The 22,766-nt window shown below is 42.3% G+C and overlaps 1 protein-coding gene across 1 annotated transcript in view; it reads left to right on the top strand.

The window, feature by feature from the left end:
- The window catches only part of GATB (glutamyl-tRNA amidotransferase subunit B), a 41,950-nt gene extending 20,636 nt beyond the window's left edge, over positions 1–21,314 (top strand). Inside the window, exons 6-13 of the mRNA XM_041395813.1 lie at positions 2,506–2,619; positions 3,672–3,756; positions 4,093–4,137; positions 6,035–6,224; positions 12,581–12,714; positions 13,106–13,184; positions 18,485–18,619; positions 20,858–21,314. Of these exons, the coding sequence (XP_041251747.1) occupies positions 2,506–2,619; positions 3,672–3,756; positions 4,093–4,137; positions 6,035–6,224; positions 12,581–12,714; positions 13,106–13,184; positions 18,485–18,619; positions 20,858–20,986 (911 nt within the window). The 3' untranslated portion in view covers positions 20,987–21,314. The remainder of the gene's footprint in view (positions 1–2,505; positions 2,620–3,671; positions 3,757–4,092; positions 4,138–6,034; positions 6,225–12,580; positions 12,715–13,105; positions 13,185–18,484; positions 18,620–20,857) is intronic.
- Positions 21,315–22,766: the final 1,452 nt, after the last annotated feature.

The raw sequence follows: 22,766 nt of genomic DNA, 5'->3' as shown, positions 1-22,766 counted from the left end.
ACAAAGTAGTGGGAGCATGGATCATCTTCTAAGTGTCAGGTCTCAGCTAGTCATACAATTGATGTAGGCAGTAAACTTGTGCTGGTGTCATAGATGAGATGGAGTAAACAACAGCATGTACAGAAATGGATGCTGGGTTTAATTTTAGCCAAGATTACCTATCTTTGTGAGACCACTTCCTCTTGCAGGAAACGTTGCTTCTGGTACCAGCTCTTTCTGTAATTTTAAGGCCCCAATTTTCACAGTAGGTGATGTGCAGAAGCATAGCCTTCATTCAGCCTCCTCACCGCTGATTTTATCTCATTAATTGTAATATTCAGATCATGCCATTTTTCCTCAGTCTTTATGTTACCAATATTTACAACAGGCACGTGGTTACAGGTAGCATATAGCAGACATCTGTTTAAGTATTTAAAAGTGGTTTCAAGCATTCATCCCCTCTGCACATATCCACAATTAGCAGCTGCTTATTAGTGTTCACAGTGTAAGCTATATTTTTGCCTGTGACAGGTGGCCTCACTGTCTGGCAACAAATTCAGTCCATTTTACAAGTGGATATCTCCTGGAAAACTGAGTCAGAGTGGTTTATGCATCACACAATAAATGGGATCCAATAAATGTTGGCTACTGATGCAACTTTAATTTAATGTAGTGGGAAATAATAATAGCTAGACATTATCTATTTCTCTGAATCTTTTCTCACACAAGTGTCCCACATCTCAAATAAGGCACAGTTGTCAGTATTAAGCAGCCAGTTTGGATGCTTCTCCAAGGGCCTTTGTGGGCATATCTATATACAATCATTTTTCACTACTGAATTTGGGCCTAAGATTGCCATTGAAATTGCATTGTGGTATCTTTTATCGCAGGGAGATTTCTGACTTTATATGAGAATCCCAGTATTGGAAATATTTTTCTTCCAGGAAAGGTAGCTATAAATGTATGTGGGTTTTTTTTTTTTCTTTCTAAGTGAAGGTTTTAGGCGCTTTTGCATGTACAGTGAAAACATGTGCCCAGTTTTATCAGATGTTATTTCATTAACAGCAAACAGATGAAAAGATGCTCGCATTGTAAAGTAAAGGAAAGTAAGCTGGGCTTAAAATAAAAAAGCCCTTTTTTGGGGTTTTTTTTGCTTTGTTTTTTTATTTTTTTTCTATTAGGAACTTTTGCAGCTTGGGTCTTTTGCTTGTGCCTGATTAAATTCATTGGTCACACTGACACCTACATCCAAGTAGAAACAGGTCACGTCTCAAATGAAGCAAGGGCAGGACAAGACTATTCCTCGTTTGGAACAAGTACAAGTTTCACCCCAAAGAGGGAGCACATGCAAAACACTTCCCTTGAAAGAGATGTTGGGTCATTCCAGCATCTTTGTCTCATTTGCATGTCTGGCAAGGCTCTGTGAAGACAGAGGAGATTAGTGTGCTGTCATCCAGCCTGCTTTTACAAATTGTACCAAGGTCTCGTCGGTCAGTTTAAATCTATTGACCGGAATGGGTTCTGAAGCCGTAGCATCCTCACAGTTTTAACTCTGAGTCATTTTGCACTCTCATTTATAATTCTGTAACATTATAATGCATCCAATCAGTAGGCATTTGTTTCTTTTTATCCATATTTAAAATAAAAAAATGAATTAAAAAAAAACCACATGGAAAGGCTACAGATGCTCAATGTGTAATATGGGAAAAATAATGTTTCTTAACATTCCAGGATGTAATACAACCTCTCCTGTTTGTGTATTCCCAGCAGCTGATAACTGTGGCAAGGCTTTTCTTCTTGGAAGAGATATCTTTAGAGGAACAATACTTAGAAAGATACAATTATTATTTCCTTGTGGTTGAGTCACTAAAAAATTTTAAGGACATTGATCCATTTTGGACTGAGAGTGCATGATGCTTTTATATAAAACTTTGTACAGTTTTTGGCAGCCAGGGACATTTTGAGGGGTAAGATTGCAATTTCCTGAAGGAGAGGAAGAAAATTACTAAAAAAACCACTGCTGCTTACATTTTGTCCTTGAGTTGTAAATTTCCAAGAACACCTTAGTAAATCTGTTCAACGTAACCTTAAGTTCTTGTGTTCCATGCTAGGGTAGTATATATCCATCAAATTGTAATTCCAAAAGGTATTTTTGTGCTGCTTTGAGAGGAATGGAAGCTCACAATCCACCACTTTGCTTGTCTGATTCTACCCTTTATTTAAGATCTGTGAATCAGAAGCTCTTTTCACTGTGTGGTTTAGAGGATCTGTGCTGCACTGCATCATGCAGTTTTCTGAGAGGAATTATGAGCAATGATTTAAAACTATTTTGAATGATTCAAGGCAGTCCCTTGAGATGAAATCACATACAGAAAGCTATGATGAAGTGGTTGTTACTCCATTCTGAACATAGAGAAGTCTGCTATTAAGGCTTTGCACATAACATGCAGTTTATTAAGGCATGCCAAGGTTTTTAATTCTAGTGTAAAGGGCAGACTGTTCTGTTAATAAAATTTCCTTTTACAGAGGGTCAGCTGAGAGTGGATGCCAATGTTTCTGTGCATCACCCTGGAGAGCCTTATGGAGTGAGGACTGAAGTGAAGAATATCAATAGCATACGATTTCTGGCAAAAGCAATAGGTAAATGGTGGTTGCTTCATTACAAGAGCATTGTAGGTATTTTATGTGGTCTGAGATGAAATATGTCAGGCTCCTGAGTGCAGTAATTGGCCTTAAATGCCCTGACAAACTTCACCTGGGTGTTTCCTCCATGTACCTTGCCTGTGGGTACAGAAGTCCCATTTAGGCTCAGGCAGGGGTCTTTGGACTTTGCCTAAATGGTTGTGTCACAGATGTGCCAGTTTTCAGTCCTGTCTCCTGAAGGGCCTTGGACCTGTTCTGTAGTCTTGTTTCTAGAACCTAGCTTCTTGTGCTTCTCCCTGAATGGAACCTGAACCCAGCTCATCCCCTCACCTCTGCTGGCACTGTCAGAGGGCTCAGTTGGTAGCACGTGCCCCTGCTCACATTGTTCAGACCAGTGGGACTGCATCAGACCATGAGGGCATGGCCTGGGCTCTGGCCACCCTTCACTCCTGGCTTATCCTCCTTATGGAGCAGCCCCACTCTTGCTGCTCCCTGACAGAATGAATCTTAGTATGGGATACTCTGGGAAGAGCAGGCATGTTAGTCTGCAGGTTTGTTGCAGTAAAACCTCTGCCTGCAAGAAGAACTAAGCAGGTGGTTCAGTGCCTAGCACAGACTAAAATATGGTAGCAGCGGTTTTGTGTCCTCCAGTGGAGATGATTGCTTTCCACTGAGTATGGTGTGTGAAGTTCAGATGCAGCTTGGGTATGAGGAAAAAAAAGGCTGATTGTTACATCTCCAAAAGAAAACTGAACTGGGTGACTGCAAGGTCACCAGGAATATATGATTTGACTGCAGTGCCTGGGAGAAAATGGTTTCCATTTAAAGGAAATGAAAGCAGATGAGGAAAACACACAAAGAAAGAAGCAGTGCTGGAGAGAGAGACAGTGACTGATAATTCTGCCCATAACTACTGCTGTTGATTTCATTAAGGTTAAAACAACAAAGTCTTCCATTATGGCATAGCATGAAAAATGAAATAGTGGAGTGCACTAAAGCTAATAGTGTAGTCTAACAAGCTTACTCTTTTTTTCTTTTATTACTATCAGACTATGAAATACAGAGGCAAATTGAAGAACTTGAAAATGGAGGGACAATTTTGAATGAAACAAGAGCCTTTGATTCCAAGCTTGGGTGAGTTTTTATTTTGGAGGAACATAGGAATAGCTGCTTTTGAGTGCCCACATACACCTAGTGGCGTGATCAGGAGCTGTAATATAGTGTTGCTCAACTTGTGTCTTCTAAAGTCAATATTCACAAGTATAGTCTCCTCTTAGGGAGTGATTTAAGGCTGTTTTTTCACAACAGATTGTGTCCTGCATCAAGCAGTGTCTGAAAATGACTGCCCTCTTACATGCACTTATTCTTTGAAGTGGTTTTCAGAGGCACTCCTAATCTTCATGAGGCAGAGGTTTTGGGTTGTGGTTTTGCCATAAAACTAACTCACATCTTGTTTTGTTTTTATTTTAGGTGCACAGTACCAATGAGAGACAAGGAAGGAAAACAGGATTATCGGTATTTTTTTAAATAGACCTAACATTTCACAAACTGAGAATTTATTAAATTTCTGAAGTGTAGCCAATGTTATAAGGATGTAAAGTTAGTCAGTGCAGTGAGTATGTGTTGGAAGTTTACCTTCCACTGGAAGGGGCAGAGACCTATCAAAATCAATGCTAGTCTGAGCAGTTCAGATCTGGATTTGTGTCTCATTTCTGGTAAAACCCCTGGACCCTTCCCAAAGACTAGGTTGGGAGTACTTCAGCTCAAAGTGGGAAAGTTGAAGGTTTACTGTATGGCCAGTATAAGTGTATTCTTAAGAATGCCTGCCATAAAACATCAGAATTTCTGAGCTCAGCATTGCGCCTACTTTAAGTAAATACAGAGGGAAACGGTTTTAAGCTACCAGGCCCTGCCTCTCCATGCTTAGATTCTGTGATCACAGATCACAAACACTGTTTGAAAATCCTAGCTGCTATTGAAAGGTGTCAGCGTTTCATGGGCAGGTTTCTACCTTGAAGTTCTTTGTAGACCTAATGAAGGTGCTACCTTGCTAAGCACTTAGCCTTCCACAAGTGTGAGGTGACAAACACTCAACCGTAAAGTCACCCAGGAAGGATTTAACTGTGAGGCTGAGGGGACAAGGCATGAGTCCTGTTGCAAAGCAATGCTGCTGGGAACAAGTTCTGAGGCAACACTGTAAGGCAGGAGCACAGCTGCCTGGGGCTATCGTAGTGCCAACCCTCCCAGTAGTTCCCTAGCTTTGCATCCCTGAGAGATCTTCCTTTTACCCTCAGAGTTCACTTCCCAGCAGAACTTCCAGAGTCTCTTAGCTTTGTCAGCTCTGTGTTCTTGTCAGATCTTATATTCTACCACTGATCTTGCTACAGCAGAGCAACAATTTTGAAAACATCCCACAAACTTTGAATTTAAATCTGCATTTTAGATTATGTTTTTGTAGAAATGCAGCAGTGATCATTTTGTGAATTCCGTGTTTTGGTAGGGGCAGGCATGAGGCTTATTTAAAAAGACTAATTTGAAAAAATGCAAAAGAAAATTCATTAAAACCTAGACAAAACTGATGAGTCTAAGATATTTCAAAAAAAGACCATAAAGATTATTACTAGTAGTAAGATTATGAACAGTATTGAACTGTAAACTATGTTTTCTAGGGTTTTTTGTAACTTAGTGCTGCACATTATACGTTAATCTTAAAATCTATGTTTAGGCAGATTTTTAAATAGAAATCATTATAGTTCAATGCCCTTTATTCTGGTGGTTTTGAACCCCTAATTTGGTCATGTAAGAGTGAAGTTTCTGCTTCAATCACAGTTATTTGAGTCATTTGAATTGGCCTTCTCTTTAAAGGAGCCTTTGTTCTGTGGTAGCACCCTGCTGAGCACAGTAACTTTGCTTTTAGCACAGCAGGAGATTTCATCAAGATTTTTGAAGTTTGGCTGGAAAAGGTTACAGCTTGCCCAGATCATTGCTGGCAGCTGGATGTCAATCCAAGTTCTTCCCTGCCAGCCCACTCCCATTTTTATCCAGGTCTGTAATTCATGCTTAATGCCAAAAAGAGTGGGCTGTTTCCATATCTTTTACTGGTGCTATTTGGACTTTTTATTATTATTTTTGGTGCAGAAGTGTTTGAATTACCCCTTTTGTATTATGAACTCTTTAACAATTGGTGGAAAATTGCTGAAGGAAAAAAAGAGAGAGGCTTTGCAACAGTTTGGGGCCTGATCTCTTTCTACTTACCAGTGATATACCAGGTCTTTAATTTTCAATATTTTGTTTAGTTGAAAGGGTGATACAGCTTTCAGGGAAGTATAAACTTGTGATACAAATTTTATTCCTTGTTGCTTAGCTTCTGAGTGAAAATAATTATAAAGGAGTTTTTCTTCCTTTTTACTAGGTTCATGCCAGAGCCAAACCTTCCCCCATTGATTCTGTACGATGCAAAATCTTTGCCAGCTAATATGAACCATCAGCAAGTGATAAATATTGACTGGATTCATGAGAGACTTCCTGACCTCCCCAGTGTGAAGAGGAAAAAGCTTGTTGAACAGTATGGGATTCTTCCTGAGCACAGCTTCACCTTATTGGTAGGTCTATTGATCAAGTGCTAAAATAAGCCGAGAAACTTCAAAGGTGCATGATTCTTGAAAAGATTTACAAATGTCATATTAACCAGCTGTCAGTCCTTATGAACATTCTGACTTGGAAGTGTGTCCAATGCATACTTCTTGCCATGGAGCCATACACATAGAATGGTGGAAAAAATGCACCAGACACAGTGTGCCAAGAAGTGTTTCTTATGCAAAATGCAGTCAAATAACTGGTACTTAAGATTGATCTTGTCTGTCTAGACATTGCTGCACCCCTGACTGACTGCAACAAATGTACAGCTTCTGGATACTGTCCCTTGTCTGCAAGTGTCTGCCCTTCAGCTCTGGGCTTGCTGCAAGGCTGGGCACATTGACCATATTTAATGAATGTGAATCAAAACCCAAAGTCTAAATCTTTCAGCTTCCTGTGCTCCCAAATGGTTGCACAGTATCAACTTTGACCTCATACTGCAGTTTACCAGGGATAGGTTCAGAAGAGGGATAAGAAGGGAAACAATGTGGCAAATACAGTTAAAAATAAGGAAGTGACAGCAAAGTCTTGTAGCTCCCAAAATTGTTCTAGAGGACCATGAGCTTCTTAAATGCAAACTGTCACCTCTCTTTGCCAGTGGTAACTCTGGGGAGGGAGTTAGTATACTCATCCTAGATTAGACATTTTACATACCCTGCTAAGCTAGGAGAATGTCCTGCTTTGGTTACCACTGTCATTAGTGGAGACAGAAGGAAAAGGACTTTTTCAGAGTGAGATTCAGAGCAGAACTTTAAGTACTTTAAATTGTCCTCTGGAGGAGATCCTTTCCTTTGACTATAAATGAAGGGAGAGCAGTGCACATAACTACCTCATATTCCTTCTTTGTATGTCTGTAATTTAATACACTTTTACAGAGGCTGATTCTACAGGAAGCAAATGACTCTGTGTTCTGAGGAAAGCTGTTAGGAAAACTGCTTTTGTGCTGCTGTGCCATTTTAGTGACTTGTAGACTGTTTTGTGGGCAGGTGAGTCATAATTCTCATCAAAGTCACAAGACTGCAGTAACAGTATTGAGAGGTGTCAGCAGTTCTTACCTTGCTATTTCATTGTATGAGCTGCAAAATATGATTTTGCTGCCAGCATTCCTGTTCATACATGCATTTTTTCACATATTTCTAACAAATTAAGCATAAGAATAGAAAGGATAGATAGGTCCTGCATCCTTTCTTTCTGAATTTTTCTACTTCCTCCTCTCTGTAGTGCATTGGTCCTGCCAGCTGCTAGGTACTACAGCTGCTTGCTCATTTTCCAAGCCAGGAGTAGAGGGAGGAGATCAAGAAAAGCAAAAGTAAGGCTTGTGATTTGAGAGAAACACTGAAGTGAAGGAATGCAGTAGGGGAAAACCTAAAAATTTTGCAAATACAATCAGTCACCACTCCACAAGTAGACTGATGTGCTGCCAGTCTGCAGCCAATGACACTGACTACATCCCCCAAAAACCCTTCCCTCAGTTTTCCTTGTTGAGCAGGGCAGGGAATATAACCAGTTTGGGTTGGCTGTTAGACTGTCCCACCTGGCTTTGTGCTCATCCTTGGCGTATTTGCTGTGGGGGACAGAGTGGAGAAAGAAAGTTGCTCAGCAGTAGCCAAAACACCTGTGTGTCGTCAGCGTTGCTGTGGTCACAAATCCAAATATCTTTAGAACATAAACGCCGTGGCAGCCATGCCCAGGGCACCCACTCCTTTCACTTGGCATCAGCCCACCTTTTGTGCGTATCAAGTTGCTGGTATGGGTGGCTTCTGTCATCTCTGCTAACTAGCCCTATACATTTGCCTCATCAACTGCCCTTTCTTTCAGCTGTTCTCTGAAATCCTTTATTGCCTTTGCTTTTCCCCTTCTGCTTTTTGCGACGTATAAGACAATTAATGAGCTCCAAGCTGAAATTTGGGATTCAGCTTGTAATAAGCTAATGCATCCATTTGAATGCATGAAGCAAGCACATTCTTCACTGCAGGTCTGCTTTTATTGTGCATTAGAATGTCAGCCTGCACGCTCCCCACCAGAGCTGCTTGCCTGTGCGCTGGGACACCCGTTAACCTTAATTCATCGGGAAGTGCCGTGTCCATTCTGCCCTCAGCTTGCATCAGAGGCTGCACAGGATTGCTGATAGGGCCAGATGCACACATCTAATGAGCATTCTTTCAGGTTAGAGCGCCCAGGAGTGCTCATTAAATAAATGGCAGTTGTAGAGGAATGGCTCTAAAATGCAAAGTCTGTTCTGCGCCAACTTAATAGAGAAAGCATTTTGTGCCAAAGTTGCAATCAAACACACATACTCCAGCATGCAGGCTAACTCCTGAGCTTGCTTCCAGAGCTTTGTCCTCATACACAGGAGCTGCCTGTACATACTGTGGTGTTGAGAAACTGAGATTCCTCCTTTACCTAATTACAGGATGTACTGAAAGGGAAGAAGTACCCTATTAATATCTTCATATCTGAAATGCCTCATGTGTAAATGGCTTCATTTTTGGCAGTTTTATATAAATTACAGAAATATATGATGTTTCTGATTTTTCTTCATGCAGAACTATTCTTACTCATAATTCTTTGAGCCATGTACACTCCATGGTATTTGGGTATTCAATTTCTTCATGCAATTCTTACTTTGCTCTGTAAACTGGTAATCTGGCAAATACATCAGTCAAGAATGATCTCTGACAACTTTGCCAGTTATGGTATTTTCATCTTGCTATCTATTGAGTAAAAAAATAAGATACATTGGCATAGACATTAATGTATTAATGTGTTGATGCAACGCTTCATTTTCAAAATGCATGCTGAGGTCCAGGGAAGTCCAACCAGAAAATACATTGATTGTCACAGCACAGCATGAGAAAAAACAGTCTGATCACTTCCTTTGTCGTGTGAATTCCAAGTCTTCCTGTGCATCTGCTAGTCCTTTGCTTACTCAGATAAAAGTGGCTGTTCTACTTGGGCTGATTGCCCTGGTGGAACAATCACATTGGTGACTCCTTCAAAGAGTCTGAAGTGGCTTGCTGGAGAAATTGGTTCTGACCATTTTGTTTCATGCCCTGCCATTCTCAGACATGTTAGTACACAGGTGAACTTACGCTTCTTTTAGAATTCAAATAATTTTACAATAAGCTTTAGGAAAAAGTTTGAACTTTCTTTGACTGGTTCGCTTGTCTCCTGGATGTTCTGGGGGTTTTCCCCCTGACAGTCTTGCACAGTTTTGCAGCAGTTACCTCACAGTTGGTTATTGTAGGAACTGTGATGGTGAAAATGGGAACAACCAAGCAGCAAATTACATTTTATTTGTGATCATTGAAGCAGTTTTCTTCTTTAGTTCTTTGGGAAACATTACTGGTCTTTAAAAGAATAAGTTTGCATTACAGTCCCAATGTCCCTGAAGATTGTACCCATGGTATTCTGTAAAATATTGTTTTAAATTTGTTTAAAAGGTACCTGAAATCACTACACCACTAGAGTTTTTTACTGCTTCATCTCACTGCTATGAAATCATAATTTTGAACCATGTTTAAGAAAGAAATTTGCATCTGATTGAAATACTGGTATGTCAGGTTTCATGCCAGTGAGACTCACATGAAGAAATTACAGCATATTTGGTGTGTAGTGCGAGCATGGAGTGGCCTGGATTACAAATATGATGCTGTTGTTCCAGATTTCTGGATTCCTTTCAGCGAAGTTTAGAGTATTCAGAATGAAGAGAGAACAGGCAGTCAGCATTCCTGTAAATCCGGCATGTTGGAGGGTGCAGTTTTCAGCTGAGATTTGCCACAAGGGACAGGTCTGTGAGTGTGTTGGTAGTTGGAGTGAATTTTGGAAGAAAGTGTACCAAAATGTAAACCAAATTGAAGTCAAGTAGTGCAGTATCTATAAACTGAAGCTAATCAAGTTATCTCTACATTTTTTTAATATGACAAGAAAACAAAGAAAATGTTTCATTTCTGTCAGTCATTCTGATGTTTTGACATTCTGCCGTACTCATTTCAGTCTAGCATTACTGGGTTTTCCTTCTCTTTGGCTACAGAAAATTAAGTCTCTTTAAAAAACCCAAAATGAAATGCAAGGGAATTTTGGGGAATGTGTCTGGTTATGTGTGCACAAGTAGTGGGTATGGGGTTCAGCGACTTGGTAGCATATGTAAGTCTGTCTCCCTGACTTTTCCTGGGATTTTCTGCACTTGCCGCCTGGAAATCAGCTGATTAAAATGCAAAGGCTGCATATGTTTTTCCTTGATTTTTCAAAGGTCTGGCAGCAGGATCAGAACTAACTCCAGCCAGGCTGTGAGTATCCAGAAACTGGGATGTGCCCACTGCTAGGGATACGCTCTCTAGCCTGTACATGATGGAAGTGCTTTATGTGCTGCATCTGAGCTGTGTAGCTGCATTCAGACATGTGGCATCTGCAGACATTATTTTCCTCTGCATAATGTTGTAGCTAGACCTACTCTGCCTGGAGTGTTTGTAAAACCTTCTGCAGCATGTGTAAAGAACCCAGCATTCAGACATGCTCACTTTCTCCTACCTAGATTGGACAATCGTTACTGTGTAAAGGAACCCACTATTTAAATAATGAGTGAGTGTGCTGTTGAACCCTGAGGTGAATTAGAGTACAGTACTTGGCAATACATCATTCCAGGAATTCTGCTTAACACACACACAGTTTTTAATCAAGTTTACTGTGCTTTGGTAATCATGTCATTCCTTTACCGTTTTTTTAAGTTAAATTTGTTCCTCTAGTCTCTTTAGCCTTATTTTTGCATAATTTGATTAGAGAGTAAATGCTAGTTAAATTAGAGTAGTGAGTGAAGAATAGAATGATGTCAATGTGTATTAGATAGATAACTAGTGGGAGTTAGAAGGTTTACCTTGGTTCACAAAAGACCTCAGTGGTTTCCCAGGCTGAGAACTTGGTTTCTTTGGTCATGGTCTCAAGGTGAAGGGGATGGGTCTGTTTTTTGTCACACCAGTGTTACAGCACCAATGTTAATCTAGGTACATTTTGTTTTGTTTCGCAGAATAGAGATCAGTCTTCTCAAAAGCCATACATTATTATCAATGAAATATGTGGTATCCGGAGTTTTGGAAGTTTGTGTTGTGAAAATTTGGAGAAGGAAAATCTAAAATTCTGTATTGCTATGGCAGTAAATGGCCTTTAAAAACAAGGACAAATGAGACTGTTTTGATGGGCTGTGAGTGGAGAATTCAGGCTTTTTGTGGTTACCCTGCTCTCTTTTTGCTCATAACTGTTCAGAGATCTGGCTGCAGTCAGTATGTGCTTGAGAAATGTTTTTGCTGTGATGACTGTATACTTAGAATAGCTCCTTGGCTATCTCTAAGCTGTTACCTCCTGACTTCTGAGAGCTGGCTTGTCCTCCTGTGTGTTTATGGTACATACTGCAGAAATCCAGTGGCATGCTGGATTTGGATTCCTCCTTTAAAAGGTAGGAGCTGCCACTTCATACCTCTTCAGCCTTCAGTAAACGTAATGAGTTCTGTGCTGCATTTAAAGGTCCATCAGTGCCTTGATGACAAACACCACAGCCTTCAACAGACTGTGCAGTATCAGTTCTTCTAAAAACAATCTCAGATTTCACTTAGGCTATAAATTGATTCTCCCACTGTCATATCTTCTGAGCTGTTAGTGTGCTGTGTAAAAGCTTACCATAGCTTCTCAGAAAAACTGAAAAATAAAACCCTGTTTTTACATATGACCTTTCCATATCTCTCAAGGGTAAATGCAAGCTAAACTTACTAATTCAATCCAAAATAAATAGAAGTGATTTCAAGATCAAGAGTGAAGTAGATGCAGACAATTTCAGGAAAAGGCTCTTCTTGGTAAAAGGTAGCATGACAGCCTGTGAGAGCATTGTATTTTCTAGTATCATACATAAAACACTTGCAAAGATGAGAAAGCTTCTGTCCAAATGTTAATTTTAGGGAGGCACTAAGAGAAAAATGATGGCTCATTTGTTGGAAGTTCCACTGAAACAGACAGGCTGACAGATAAACTGTATATTCCCGTTCTAGGCATAAGATTGCTGGCTGTTATGTTAATAAAATTACTCCGAAGTCTTATGACTTTGCATGAATTCAGAGCTGAAGTTTACTTTAGGACTGAGCATTTATATGCTGAGTGCAGTTGTATAATTAATTGTAACCTATAACCTGTGTCACTGCTCCAGGTGACCCTGCCTTGGCACGGGGGTTGGACTGCATGATCTCCAGAGCTCCCTTCCAACCCTAACAATTCTGTGATTCTGTAACCATGTTTGCACTCCAGTATCCCTTTGATACATTTAACTTTTTATAAACAGAATGAAGACGGACTAGCAGAATTCTTTGAAAGTGTGGTAAAACAAACCCAAATGAAGCCAAAGAAGGTGATCGGCTGGATTCTAAAAGACCTGCTCAGTTACTTGAAAGAACATTCCCTTACAGTAAAGGAAAGGTCAGTCTTCTTCATTGCTGCAGTGGTGAGACAAAGTGATCCTTTTCTCATGACTGGTACCATGCCACTCCATTGCTCGTGGCTGCTTTAGCTGCTCCCTGTGAAGTTTGTTACTCCAGGCAGTCCCTCACAGGCCTTGGCTCTGTCCTGCTGAATGGAGTTAGAGAAATACATGGCAGACAAGAGGATCATGTTGTTAAGAGTAGCAGTCAGTGTTCAGTCTTTGGAGTGTGATGATGGTAAGGCATAGTCAGGCCTTACCCATGAGTACTGAACATGAGGAAAAATAGCTTGTCATACTGAACTGTGCGATCTTTAGGCAAGCAGCAGTAGTACAGATACATTACAGCACTTTATTCTCTGACATAACTTCTGCCCGCTTTTTCCCTAGCCCAGTCAGTTCTTTCCTCCTGGCTGACCTCTTGAACCTTCTACAAAAAAAAGAAATTTCTTCTACAGCAGCAAAGCAGGTAAGTACCTTTTTGATTTTGCTGTACTCTGCATCCATGGCTTCTTATTTCAATTGCGTAGCGATTTTATTATCATTGTGTACCAGTACTATGGTTGCTTTAAAGGGAAGTTGTTTACACTGTTGATAAAGGATAACTTCTGCATCTATGCTATATACATATAATAGATGCAAATGCCTTACGTTTTTATACAGTCTTAGAGACATATCTGTATACTCCCTTTTAGAAGAGGGCAGGAGCTAAATAGTAGACTTAAACAATGTGAACTGAACTCAAATAAATCCGGCTTCTGAGCAGAGCAGACAGTAGATCTCAATTTCACTATTCCAGTCAGGCCTGCATGAAAGGTCAGTGGGAGCTAATCCATGGCTTGCAGTTAAGATGAGAGTATCAGTTACTAGATTCCTAGGGACAGTAAAGTCTACGTTCCCAAGCATTAGCACATGGGAAAGGATAGAATTCATCCAAGCGCAGTCACAAAAAGAGTTCTGCATTGGTGTACCTGAGTCAAAAGTGGCAGAGGTCTGGCCTTTCTTTTATCCTTGCTTCTTTGAGCAAGTGCTATCATGAAGCTCTCAAGCAAGTAAAGCTCGGTTGGTTTTTTTTTCATCTTGCCTAGAACAGTCTAAAAACGCAGCTCTTGATGATTTATACCTAAAATTGTGAACTGGTTATGATGGGAACAGTACTGCTGTGTTTGTAGACAAAATATAGAGGCTTTTTTGTGATGGGCCATAATCAGTCGTTCACCTTAAATTGTTGCAAGTTCATCTATATGGAATGATTTGTCTTTTCAGATTAATTATTATACTCTAGTTAACTGCATTAGGTGACTCTTTCAGTGTTTATCAGTGAAACTGTTAATGAACTGTGAATGAACTTTCTGGTTTGTTTTCTTTTTTTGGAGATACTTGTGGTTCTTAATTAAGTTGGTCTGTGGATAGCCAGCTGCATAAGACAGGCGTCATAAATAGGGATTTAAGTGCCTGGCTTTAGGCATGTGTGTTTGGAAATTTTGTATTGGAAAAGTAAAAGCTTCAAAAAGGAGATAAAGTATTAATAGGAAGAGCACTGGAATGCAGAGCAGCTCTTTGCCTGCGGGGTTGTGGCACACCCATCAGTTTGGTGTCTGTGTTTGAAAAGGAAGCTTCAGAACTCCAGTCTGAAGTCTCTTCCTTGTGGAGGTAGGGACAGGGTACTAATGCTCTTCTATGGGATTTTCTGCTTTGTGTTATATTTGTGTGCCAGGCACTTCTGTGAAGTGTCAAGAATTTCAGAAATGCATTTGTTGTTTAATTACCAACTCCTTGTAATGTGGATGTTGTCCCCAGTGATCTGAAACTGGACCCAGAAGTCGCAGTAGTTTGCCCTCACCGAGCGATGATGCTATCGAACTGCAGAAACGTTGCCACATTTAGAAAAGTATTTTGGTTGCCTGGATGTCAGAAGAGTAACAAATGTTTGTAACAATTCTCAGCAGTAGGCAGAGACGCTGGATGGCCCGAGGGCAGAAAGGGCTATATATACACACCAGCAGATGAATTGCATCTCCTGGGGAGGGGGAGCATGATCTGCAGTGGCAGATACCGATCCAATGGGAAAGGAAGGAAGGGTTCCATGGGGTGAGCACACAGACATGTGTACACATATGTGCTCGCTGCGGGAGGCTGTTAACCACTTAAATTGTTTAAAAGGTTTTGTGTTTGGGCTCTGCTGACTAAGGCAGTAAAAGAGGCAGATAAAAGCCGCGAGCACTGGCTGTACACACTGAGCATTGTGTGGTGGGATGCAATGCCAAACGTAGGGCACTGTGTGCTTACATAGTTACCATGTAGGGAATTACAGAGCTCATGCCCAACTTGCCGTCAAACATAGCATCCCACTCCAGAGGTCTCCAAAGCAGTTCCAGGCTGGCCTGCCTGTGCAAAGGCGGGGAGCAGCTTCCAGCTCTGCTGGCACGTGGGGCTGTGGGTGGGCATGTCCTGGATCAGATGGATACATGTTGCCTGTGGCCCAGCCCAGAGGCACCATTTTGAAGTGTGAGCGGTGGGTGCTGCTCACCAAGGGCTGAAACCCGTCTGATGGGGAGTGTGCCTGCGATGGGGCCTTGCTGCTCAAGAGGCCAGGCTGGCAGCAGGTCCGTGTCTGGCATAACAGACCTGCCTGTGAGCTATGGCATAATGGGAGGAGGCTGGTTCCTGGGCCAGGGAAGTGGAAACTTGTGCCTGCTGCCAGCAGACATTCTGGAGCAACTCCGTATGGACACCCTTGTCACTGGTTCACAGGGGATCCGTGCCCAGCAGGCCATGGAGCAGAGCAGACCTTGGGTTTTGCTGGCTTCTGCAGTTGCATAGGTCACCCACACAGGAATAACTTCAACAGATCTGCCTGGCACCCCTACTTTAAAGTAGATAGCAGGGAAATGAGTACAGTACCTATATCTAAACAGAACCATCTGCTTTGACAATTATGACTACACCATCTGGAGGACTGGACCCAACCTGCCCCCCACTTCTCTGAGAGGCTGAGGGACACCCGCCAGACACGACAGCTTCCATCACTGGAAAGGAGAGGTGCCCACGGGACTTGCTGGAATGGCGCTACCTGCTGCTTTCCTCCTGTCCTTGGCAGCAAATCACTGCAGATAGGGTTTCCAGTTGGAGCATTCTTAGGCACAGCAGTCAGCTGGCATGGTCACCAGTTGCAAAATGTTTGATATGATGCCCATGACAGCCAAACGTGTAAGTCCTGATTAATTCATCTTGACCATTGCTGCTAAGCTTGCATAGGTGGAGACCACAGAACATCATTAAAATCTAATCACGCTCAGGCAAGAATCAATAGTAGAAGCTACTGAGATTTCAGTAATGGAAATGAGGCCTGAGATTCACGTTTTGGCTCTGGAGACTTCATAATTTGATCCTCCTGTGCTGGTGCAGGCAGTTTGTGTAAATGAGTTGAAATCGTTTTTTAAACTGCTTTCTTTAGATTTGTACTCCTTGCCAAGTGGAGAAACACATTTTTTAAAAGTGCATCTTTGACAGGTCTTGGCCACATCTCTTTCTGCTTTCCTACATACCTGTAAACAAGCAAGGGCCTTGATAACATTGTTGCTCTACTAAGTGGAGATGCTTGTTACCAAATGGGAAGGGACACATGATGCAGCTGTCACAGAGAAAATCTGGTGCCTTCAAGGTTTCTAATGGGCAAGCTTTCCTCAGTGCCAGGAAATATTTGGCATAGGCATAACAGGGAATCAGACTTGGATCTCTGACTGTCAAGCTGTCCTGCCCCTGATCTAAGTCAGCCTGATGTACATGTTGCTCCTGGGTAACTCTGCCATGGTTGGCTGCATAGATTTTGTTCATTGCAGATTTCCCCTTCCTGCAGCCCATGGCATCCTGCTTGAATACATACCAGTCCTAAAAGTCTCATCTGCCTTTTTCCAGGAGAGTGAAAAGGCTTATTCATTGTCCACTCTGATTTGTGCAGTACTTTAGACTGTAGAGGGTGTTATGCTAGAGGTTGTGCTGTGCCTGGAAAGGACAGGGCTCATTCTGACAGGTGACATACAGTATGGAAGCCTCCAGGACAAAAACCTTCCTGCTTCATCCCTCAGGGAAGAAGCAGAAGGGCTGCCAGGAGTAGCAGTGGAGTGCAACAACAAAAAAAAACCACAAAACCAAAAAATCAAAAAAAAAAACCCATCACAAAAAAAGGCAAACAGCTGCAGACAGGCTGAATCTCTGTTGGATATGATATATTTATTTCTAGGGTTATTCCAGGTAGCACTGGCATGATGATTTTTAAATATCACACTAGAAGGAAGATCTTGTAGAAGACATCATATACAGCACTGATTTATTCAGTGTAAAGATCTGAAAGCTTTACTTACAGCTATTGTAACTCTGGTGGCTTATCAGTAACTTCAATATTGTGATCTGCCTTTGGCCCTCTCTCAAGGAAGAATTAAGATGTAGCTGCCACAATACAGCTGTGTGCCATTACCCTCTCATAAGGTCTCCAGAAGTGTTGATAAGATCCCATAAAAAGCTTCAGAATGGCAAAAAAATGTCCTCTTGCAGCAATTGTATGGATGCACAGTTCTTAAATACTTGCTGTGAATAGAGAACTCTTTAACCAAAGGTCTTTTGTACCCACAAATTTGTCATGCTGAAGCAAACTGCTGGGGTAGTTAAGATCCCATCCCATGTGCATCATTCTACCTGAGTTCTCTTGCTGCCCTGCAAATTTTTTAACATGCAGTTTGAATGCCCCTCTTTGTCTTCCCACCAGAGCCTCTTCATCCTACAGGGAATATTTAATGCTGAAATTTTGACATGACATGCATTTCCATATTGGGACACAGCAATGGCCCAAACATACAATTACATCCTCAGCTCAGGATGGAGCACAACGAGCTGTTTTAATAAGGGTTTTCTTACTCTCCTCCCACAGCCCTGAAATAAAAGCAAAGGGAATACAGAACATGACTGCCCAAGGAAATTGGTTTTTTATAAATGTTCTCTCCTCTCAAGTGTATTCCAGGGCAGTAGTCCTGCTGCAGTGTAGGAAAACACTAGCATTAACAAGTGATTATTCCACAGGCCTGGGTTTGCCCAGCAGTCCAGTACTTGGAGATGATGCATAGGAAGGCTGGAGCTGCTGCATTCATTCTGCTTGGCACCATTTTTCTTCTGCTTTGTCATACATATCCTCATTACAGCCTGCTGGCAAGGACTGGTAATGGGATGAGTTACCTGGGATTAAACTTGGTACAATAGTCAGCTAATCGTCAGTTCCCGGGCACGGCCATTGCTCATGGAGATGCATTTCCTTGCTGCTCGCAGGCAGTTCTGTGAATGATGTGAGAAGAGCAGGAGTACTGGCGGAGGAGCAGCCTTGCAGCCATCCCTGCTGTGGTGGCTCCTCTCCCAGCCAGGGAGCAGCAGCTCTGGGCTTGCCAGCCCAGAGGAGCAGGGGTTTGTGCTCAGCAATCCCCTCTGGAGAGACCCCAGCACTGGGGGAGCGGGCAGGGCCCGGGCTGCGGGAGGCTGCATTAACCATTAACCTGGACTCGTGCAGGAAGTGGCAGTGCTTTGTCTCAGCGCAGGTGGCAGAAAAGGAGGGAGGTACGAGGGCTCTTTCAGAGAGGCACATGATTAAATCTTGGGCTTGTTCACGTTTAGACAATCGGCCCTTAGCAAAAATAGGGCTTGGAACCATAACCGAAATACTGCACGTAAACAATGTTCCTAAGTCAAGCCACTGACCTTTGCTGCTTTCATTGTGATTTTCAGGTGCTTGCGGAATTGTGGAAGGGAGAAGGGAAGACTCCCCTTGAAATTGTTAAAGAACAGAAACTTGAACTGTTACAGGATCAAAAAGAGCTTGAACAGATCTGCCAGGCAGTGATTGATGGACAAGAAAATGAGGTGATTATGATGGTGCAGGGAACCTTCTGCACTGTGGCAGTCTGTGGAAGGGGGCTAAAATAGCCTCTCTTTTTTTCCCTTTTGATGGCATTTGTGCTCTAGAGCCAGAGCAGTAAAGCTGCTGCCAAGATATTATCAAGCTTTTCTTCTTTCTTATTTTACTAAGTGGGTTTTTTGAAACTGAAGCTTACACAAAATGATCTGCAAAACAAATTACCAGTCTGGCTAATGTGCTAAGTCATTCTGGGAGCCCATAAAACTTTAATGCAGGAAAGCAAAACTGCAGGGCCCTGTCCCTCTCCAGCGGTACTGCCATTAACCTGACCCTGCCACCCAGCCACATAACTGATTTTTATGTCATCTGTTGTGATGACATTGGGGCAACACTGTTAAACTGTTCTGAAGCTGAAGTTACCTGCCAGCAAGGCATATATTAATTATGGAATTAGAGACTGTATCAGAGCTGGCAAGGCAGAAATTCGGCTTGCATCTGACTTTTTGCCATGTCCCTGTCTCTGTCCACTGCCAAAGAGAGGAGCCTCGCTGGCTCTCCTGCCTGACAGTGGCTGTGGGGTGGGGAGGAGCCAGAGCCCTGTGGCAGCAGCAGCAGCTCCAGAGCTGGTGCCCACTCTGCTGTTCTGCTGGGCTGTGGCAGCAACACAAACGCTGCCCTGTGGGGGATGATTGGCTCTTCCCCATCTCCTTGAAAGACACAGCAACCAGTGTGGCTCAGTCTAACAAGGTCTGAGCTGGAAAAAAAAGGGAAAAAACCCTTGTTGATCATGAAGGGGAGGAGTGGGAAGGGATCTTGACAGAGTCTATATAATCTGCTTTATAAAAAGCAAAATGAAAACAAGTGCTTATATGTTCTCTGGAGCAAAAATGTAAAAGCAGAAGTGAATAGCTTACTTCTAATATAAACAATGTCTAGCTCCATTTGCCATTTGGAAAAAAACATTAACATCTTTTGAGAACAATACCGCCCACTCCAGATCTCATTGGGGGATGCTAACAGCTCTGCAAGAGCTTTTGATAAAACGAGCTTGCAGTAGGTCGGCGTGACCTCCATCCGACTTGACTCATTTGCAGAGCCTGATAAAAGTGCTGCTGTATTTCCAGGCTGGTATGAAAGCACAGGCAGGGAGGGAGAAAATGTTAGAACTGACTGGGAAGTGCAGGAGCTGGAAGGTTCATAACCACACTCCCATTTCAATGTGTTTTGAGAGTAACTTTTTTCAGAATGAAATAGCTTCTAAACAGCTGCTCAAACCAACACTGAGCACTTTATGACAGTGCAAGACTGTACTGCACTCTGCTCCACATAGGTAATTTCTAGCAGATCCAGAGTAATGAGTCCTTTCCACTGTGCACATAACAGAGAAGATTTTGGACTGACAATAATTCAGATACTGTAATGAGAAGCAGTATTTGCATCTGAATTTGGTATTGGCACAGTGCATAGCTCCTATGTTTGCAACCCTTCCCTGAACATCTGCAAATAGGTCATCCTGTGTCTTTGCATCGATTGCGTTCTGCCCGGTAACTCTGACAAGGTAGGAAATGCCTTCCCTGCCACACAAACAGTAGCCAGATGCTTGTCTTTCAGCAGTAGCATCTGCTTTAGGAAGGCCCAAAGGTGAAACTTTTGATCCTTTCAGCTTTTAAACATGGGCCTTGCAATGTAGCAGGTGATTGTGCATCAAAGGCTGTCTGATAGCAGGTAATATTTGATCAGTTAATTAATCATCGTGTTGCAAAGGAGTACTTGCTTGAAGGAAATAAAAAGCACCTATGTCTGTGCTTGAAGGACCTCACCAATATTATCAAATAGATTTTGATTTGATTCAAATCACCTGTTAGAACAGGACATTATATTCAGTAAAATGGTAGATCCTATTAGCAAGGCAAGTCCATCTCACTTCTCTGGCTTTTTTCCAGGAAGTTGCTGTTCAAACTGCAGACACTGTAAAATCTGAAAGTATTTTCTGACTCTTTCAATAAGAGGAGCTCTCTCTATTAGTTGTAAGGCCCTGATGCTGTAGGGACTTGCTGTTCTCTCATGGGAGCAGAGCAGGAGCTTATTGCAGGGCTGAAGGCAGTTTTTATAAATAACACTTTATCCCAAAATGTAGTCTTTTATCACAATAGTCCAAAGAACAAAAATATTCATACCTTGCTTGGAAATGAGTGAACACGTTCAGTTTTCCTGTAACAATGGTGTCTTTTTCTTCTTCAAAGGTTATGGCGATCAAGGCAGGAAATCCAAAAGTTCTAAATAAGTTAATTGGTCTGGTACAAAAGAAAACACAAGGACGGTCCAATCCTGTTCTGGTGAAGCAATTATTAGAGAAGAAGCTGTCAGAGTAGCCACAGGAGAAAAAGCACACGAGCAACTGAAGAAGCATGTGCTTCTTCCTGTCTGCAAATGAACTTCGGTGTCTCCTTGTGCAGCGTCGTGCTTGTTGGATACACTTCAAGCAGCCTGAAGTCCTAGCCCTCCCTGGATGCATCAGCCAAAGGCAGATGGGCCAGAGAAAAGCAGGATACAGCCATTTGCATCTCCCATGCTTTGATGTGGCACTTGGAAATGGGATTTCCACACAGCCCTGGGAAACGGGCTCCCAGAGGTGTCTGTGAGTACACAGAGAGCTGAAACTGCATGGGTTAGTTTTCCAATAAAGCGGGTACAAACTCACCTATTCTGTCTGCCTGTCTGAGAGAAGGGGGATTCACAATCTCAAATACTCAGTCTGGGTGTGCACACCATAACTCACTGTCAGTGTCAGCACACTGGGAGTGCTCAGTCACTGAGCACCACAGGAACAATTATTAAAACACCCAGCCCACGTGTGCCTCGATGCCTTACAGAAGGGAACAAAAAGTTCACTGCTCTCATTCTTCCTGCTTTCTGAGGAAAGGGGAAAGGTTGAAGCCATGAGCTGCTTCACTGTGTGCCTAAGGGTAGTGCCACAGACAGAAGTGCCAGCATCTCACCCAGTCAGATTGTTTGCTCACCTTCTCCCAGTTCTGCACCCACATACCTGCTGTGCCTGCTCTCAGAGCTGAGGAGTGCCTGAGGGGTGTGTGCCTTCTGCGGGTCACATCCCATTTTGGCATCAGAGGCTCAGAACAGCAGATGTGCTTCTGCCAGCCCTGTACAATCTACAGCAGAATAAGAAGAATCTTAGAATAGCTGGAGTTGATCATTACAGTCCAGCTCTTGGCCCTGAACAGGACAGCCCTAGCTCCAGTTTGGTTATTTTTTCTCTGCAGGCAAGAACTTGGCCCTATGTTACAAATGCTCAATTCCCAGGAATGCTGCTTCTCTGGCACATGGTTTTCTCCTATCATCTGGAACTGTACTGCTTTGGAACATGCAGTTTGGAACTGTACTGCTTAGGAATGGAACATGCAGTTGGCTGAGCTGCATTCAGCTGGGGTTCAGTCCTTCTCCACTACATAATCCTAAGGGGTGTTTTGTGCTGGTAGTTTTTATTTTGGGTTTTTTACATCATTTGTTTTTCAGTTCCTGGCTTTCAGTACTCACTGAAATGCATTTGGGATCTGGAATAAACTTCCCCATCCCAACCAGCTTTAGCTGATTGAGCCGTTAACAGGAAATGCAACAAGAAGTACCCTGTCAAATTTTCATGTAGTGAAATTAAGTACCAGATGCTTGAAGTTCTTAAATCCCTCCTGGAGACTGCTAAGCCATACTTTTTTAAAAAGTATCACACCTATCTCACGCCCCATAGCTACTTCTTCAGAATTGTTCTTTAGGATGTGCCTGCAGGGCAGACATTGTCACAGGAGTGCAGCAGGTGTGGCCCTGGGACTTCAGTCACCTTTGGCTTGCAGCACTAGTTCAAAGTAGGCTGACGGCAGTTCTTCCTCCTGAGCGGCAGCACTGACATTACGTCTTGAGGAGGATGTTAGGTACAAACTGGCTGAGATTCAAGTGCAAACTCCTTCATTAGAAGGACTTTAAACCCTTTGGTTTTCAGTGCATTTAATGAATAAAATATATACCCATTATCCACAAAAAAGTACCTTTACAATTCAAACATCATCCTACAGCTTACAAAAAGCAGTAACACAACTGCAGTCAAAAACTGTGACCCTTCAAAGACCAATCCACCAAACAAAA

The sequence above is a fragment of the Onychostruthus taczanowskii genome, unplaced genomic scaffold (genome assembly GCF_017590055.1).
Source record: "Onychostruthus taczanowskii isolate IOZ18803 unplaced genomic scaffold, ASM1759005v1 scaffold12, whole genome shotgun sequence".
NCBI classification, from domain to species: Eukaryota; Metazoa; Chordata; class Aves; order Passeriformes; family Passeridae; genus Onychostruthus; species Onychostruthus taczanowskii.
The sequence above is the reverse complement of the archived record's forward strand: the minus strand, read 5'-3'. Positions and strand labels throughout refer to the sequence as shown.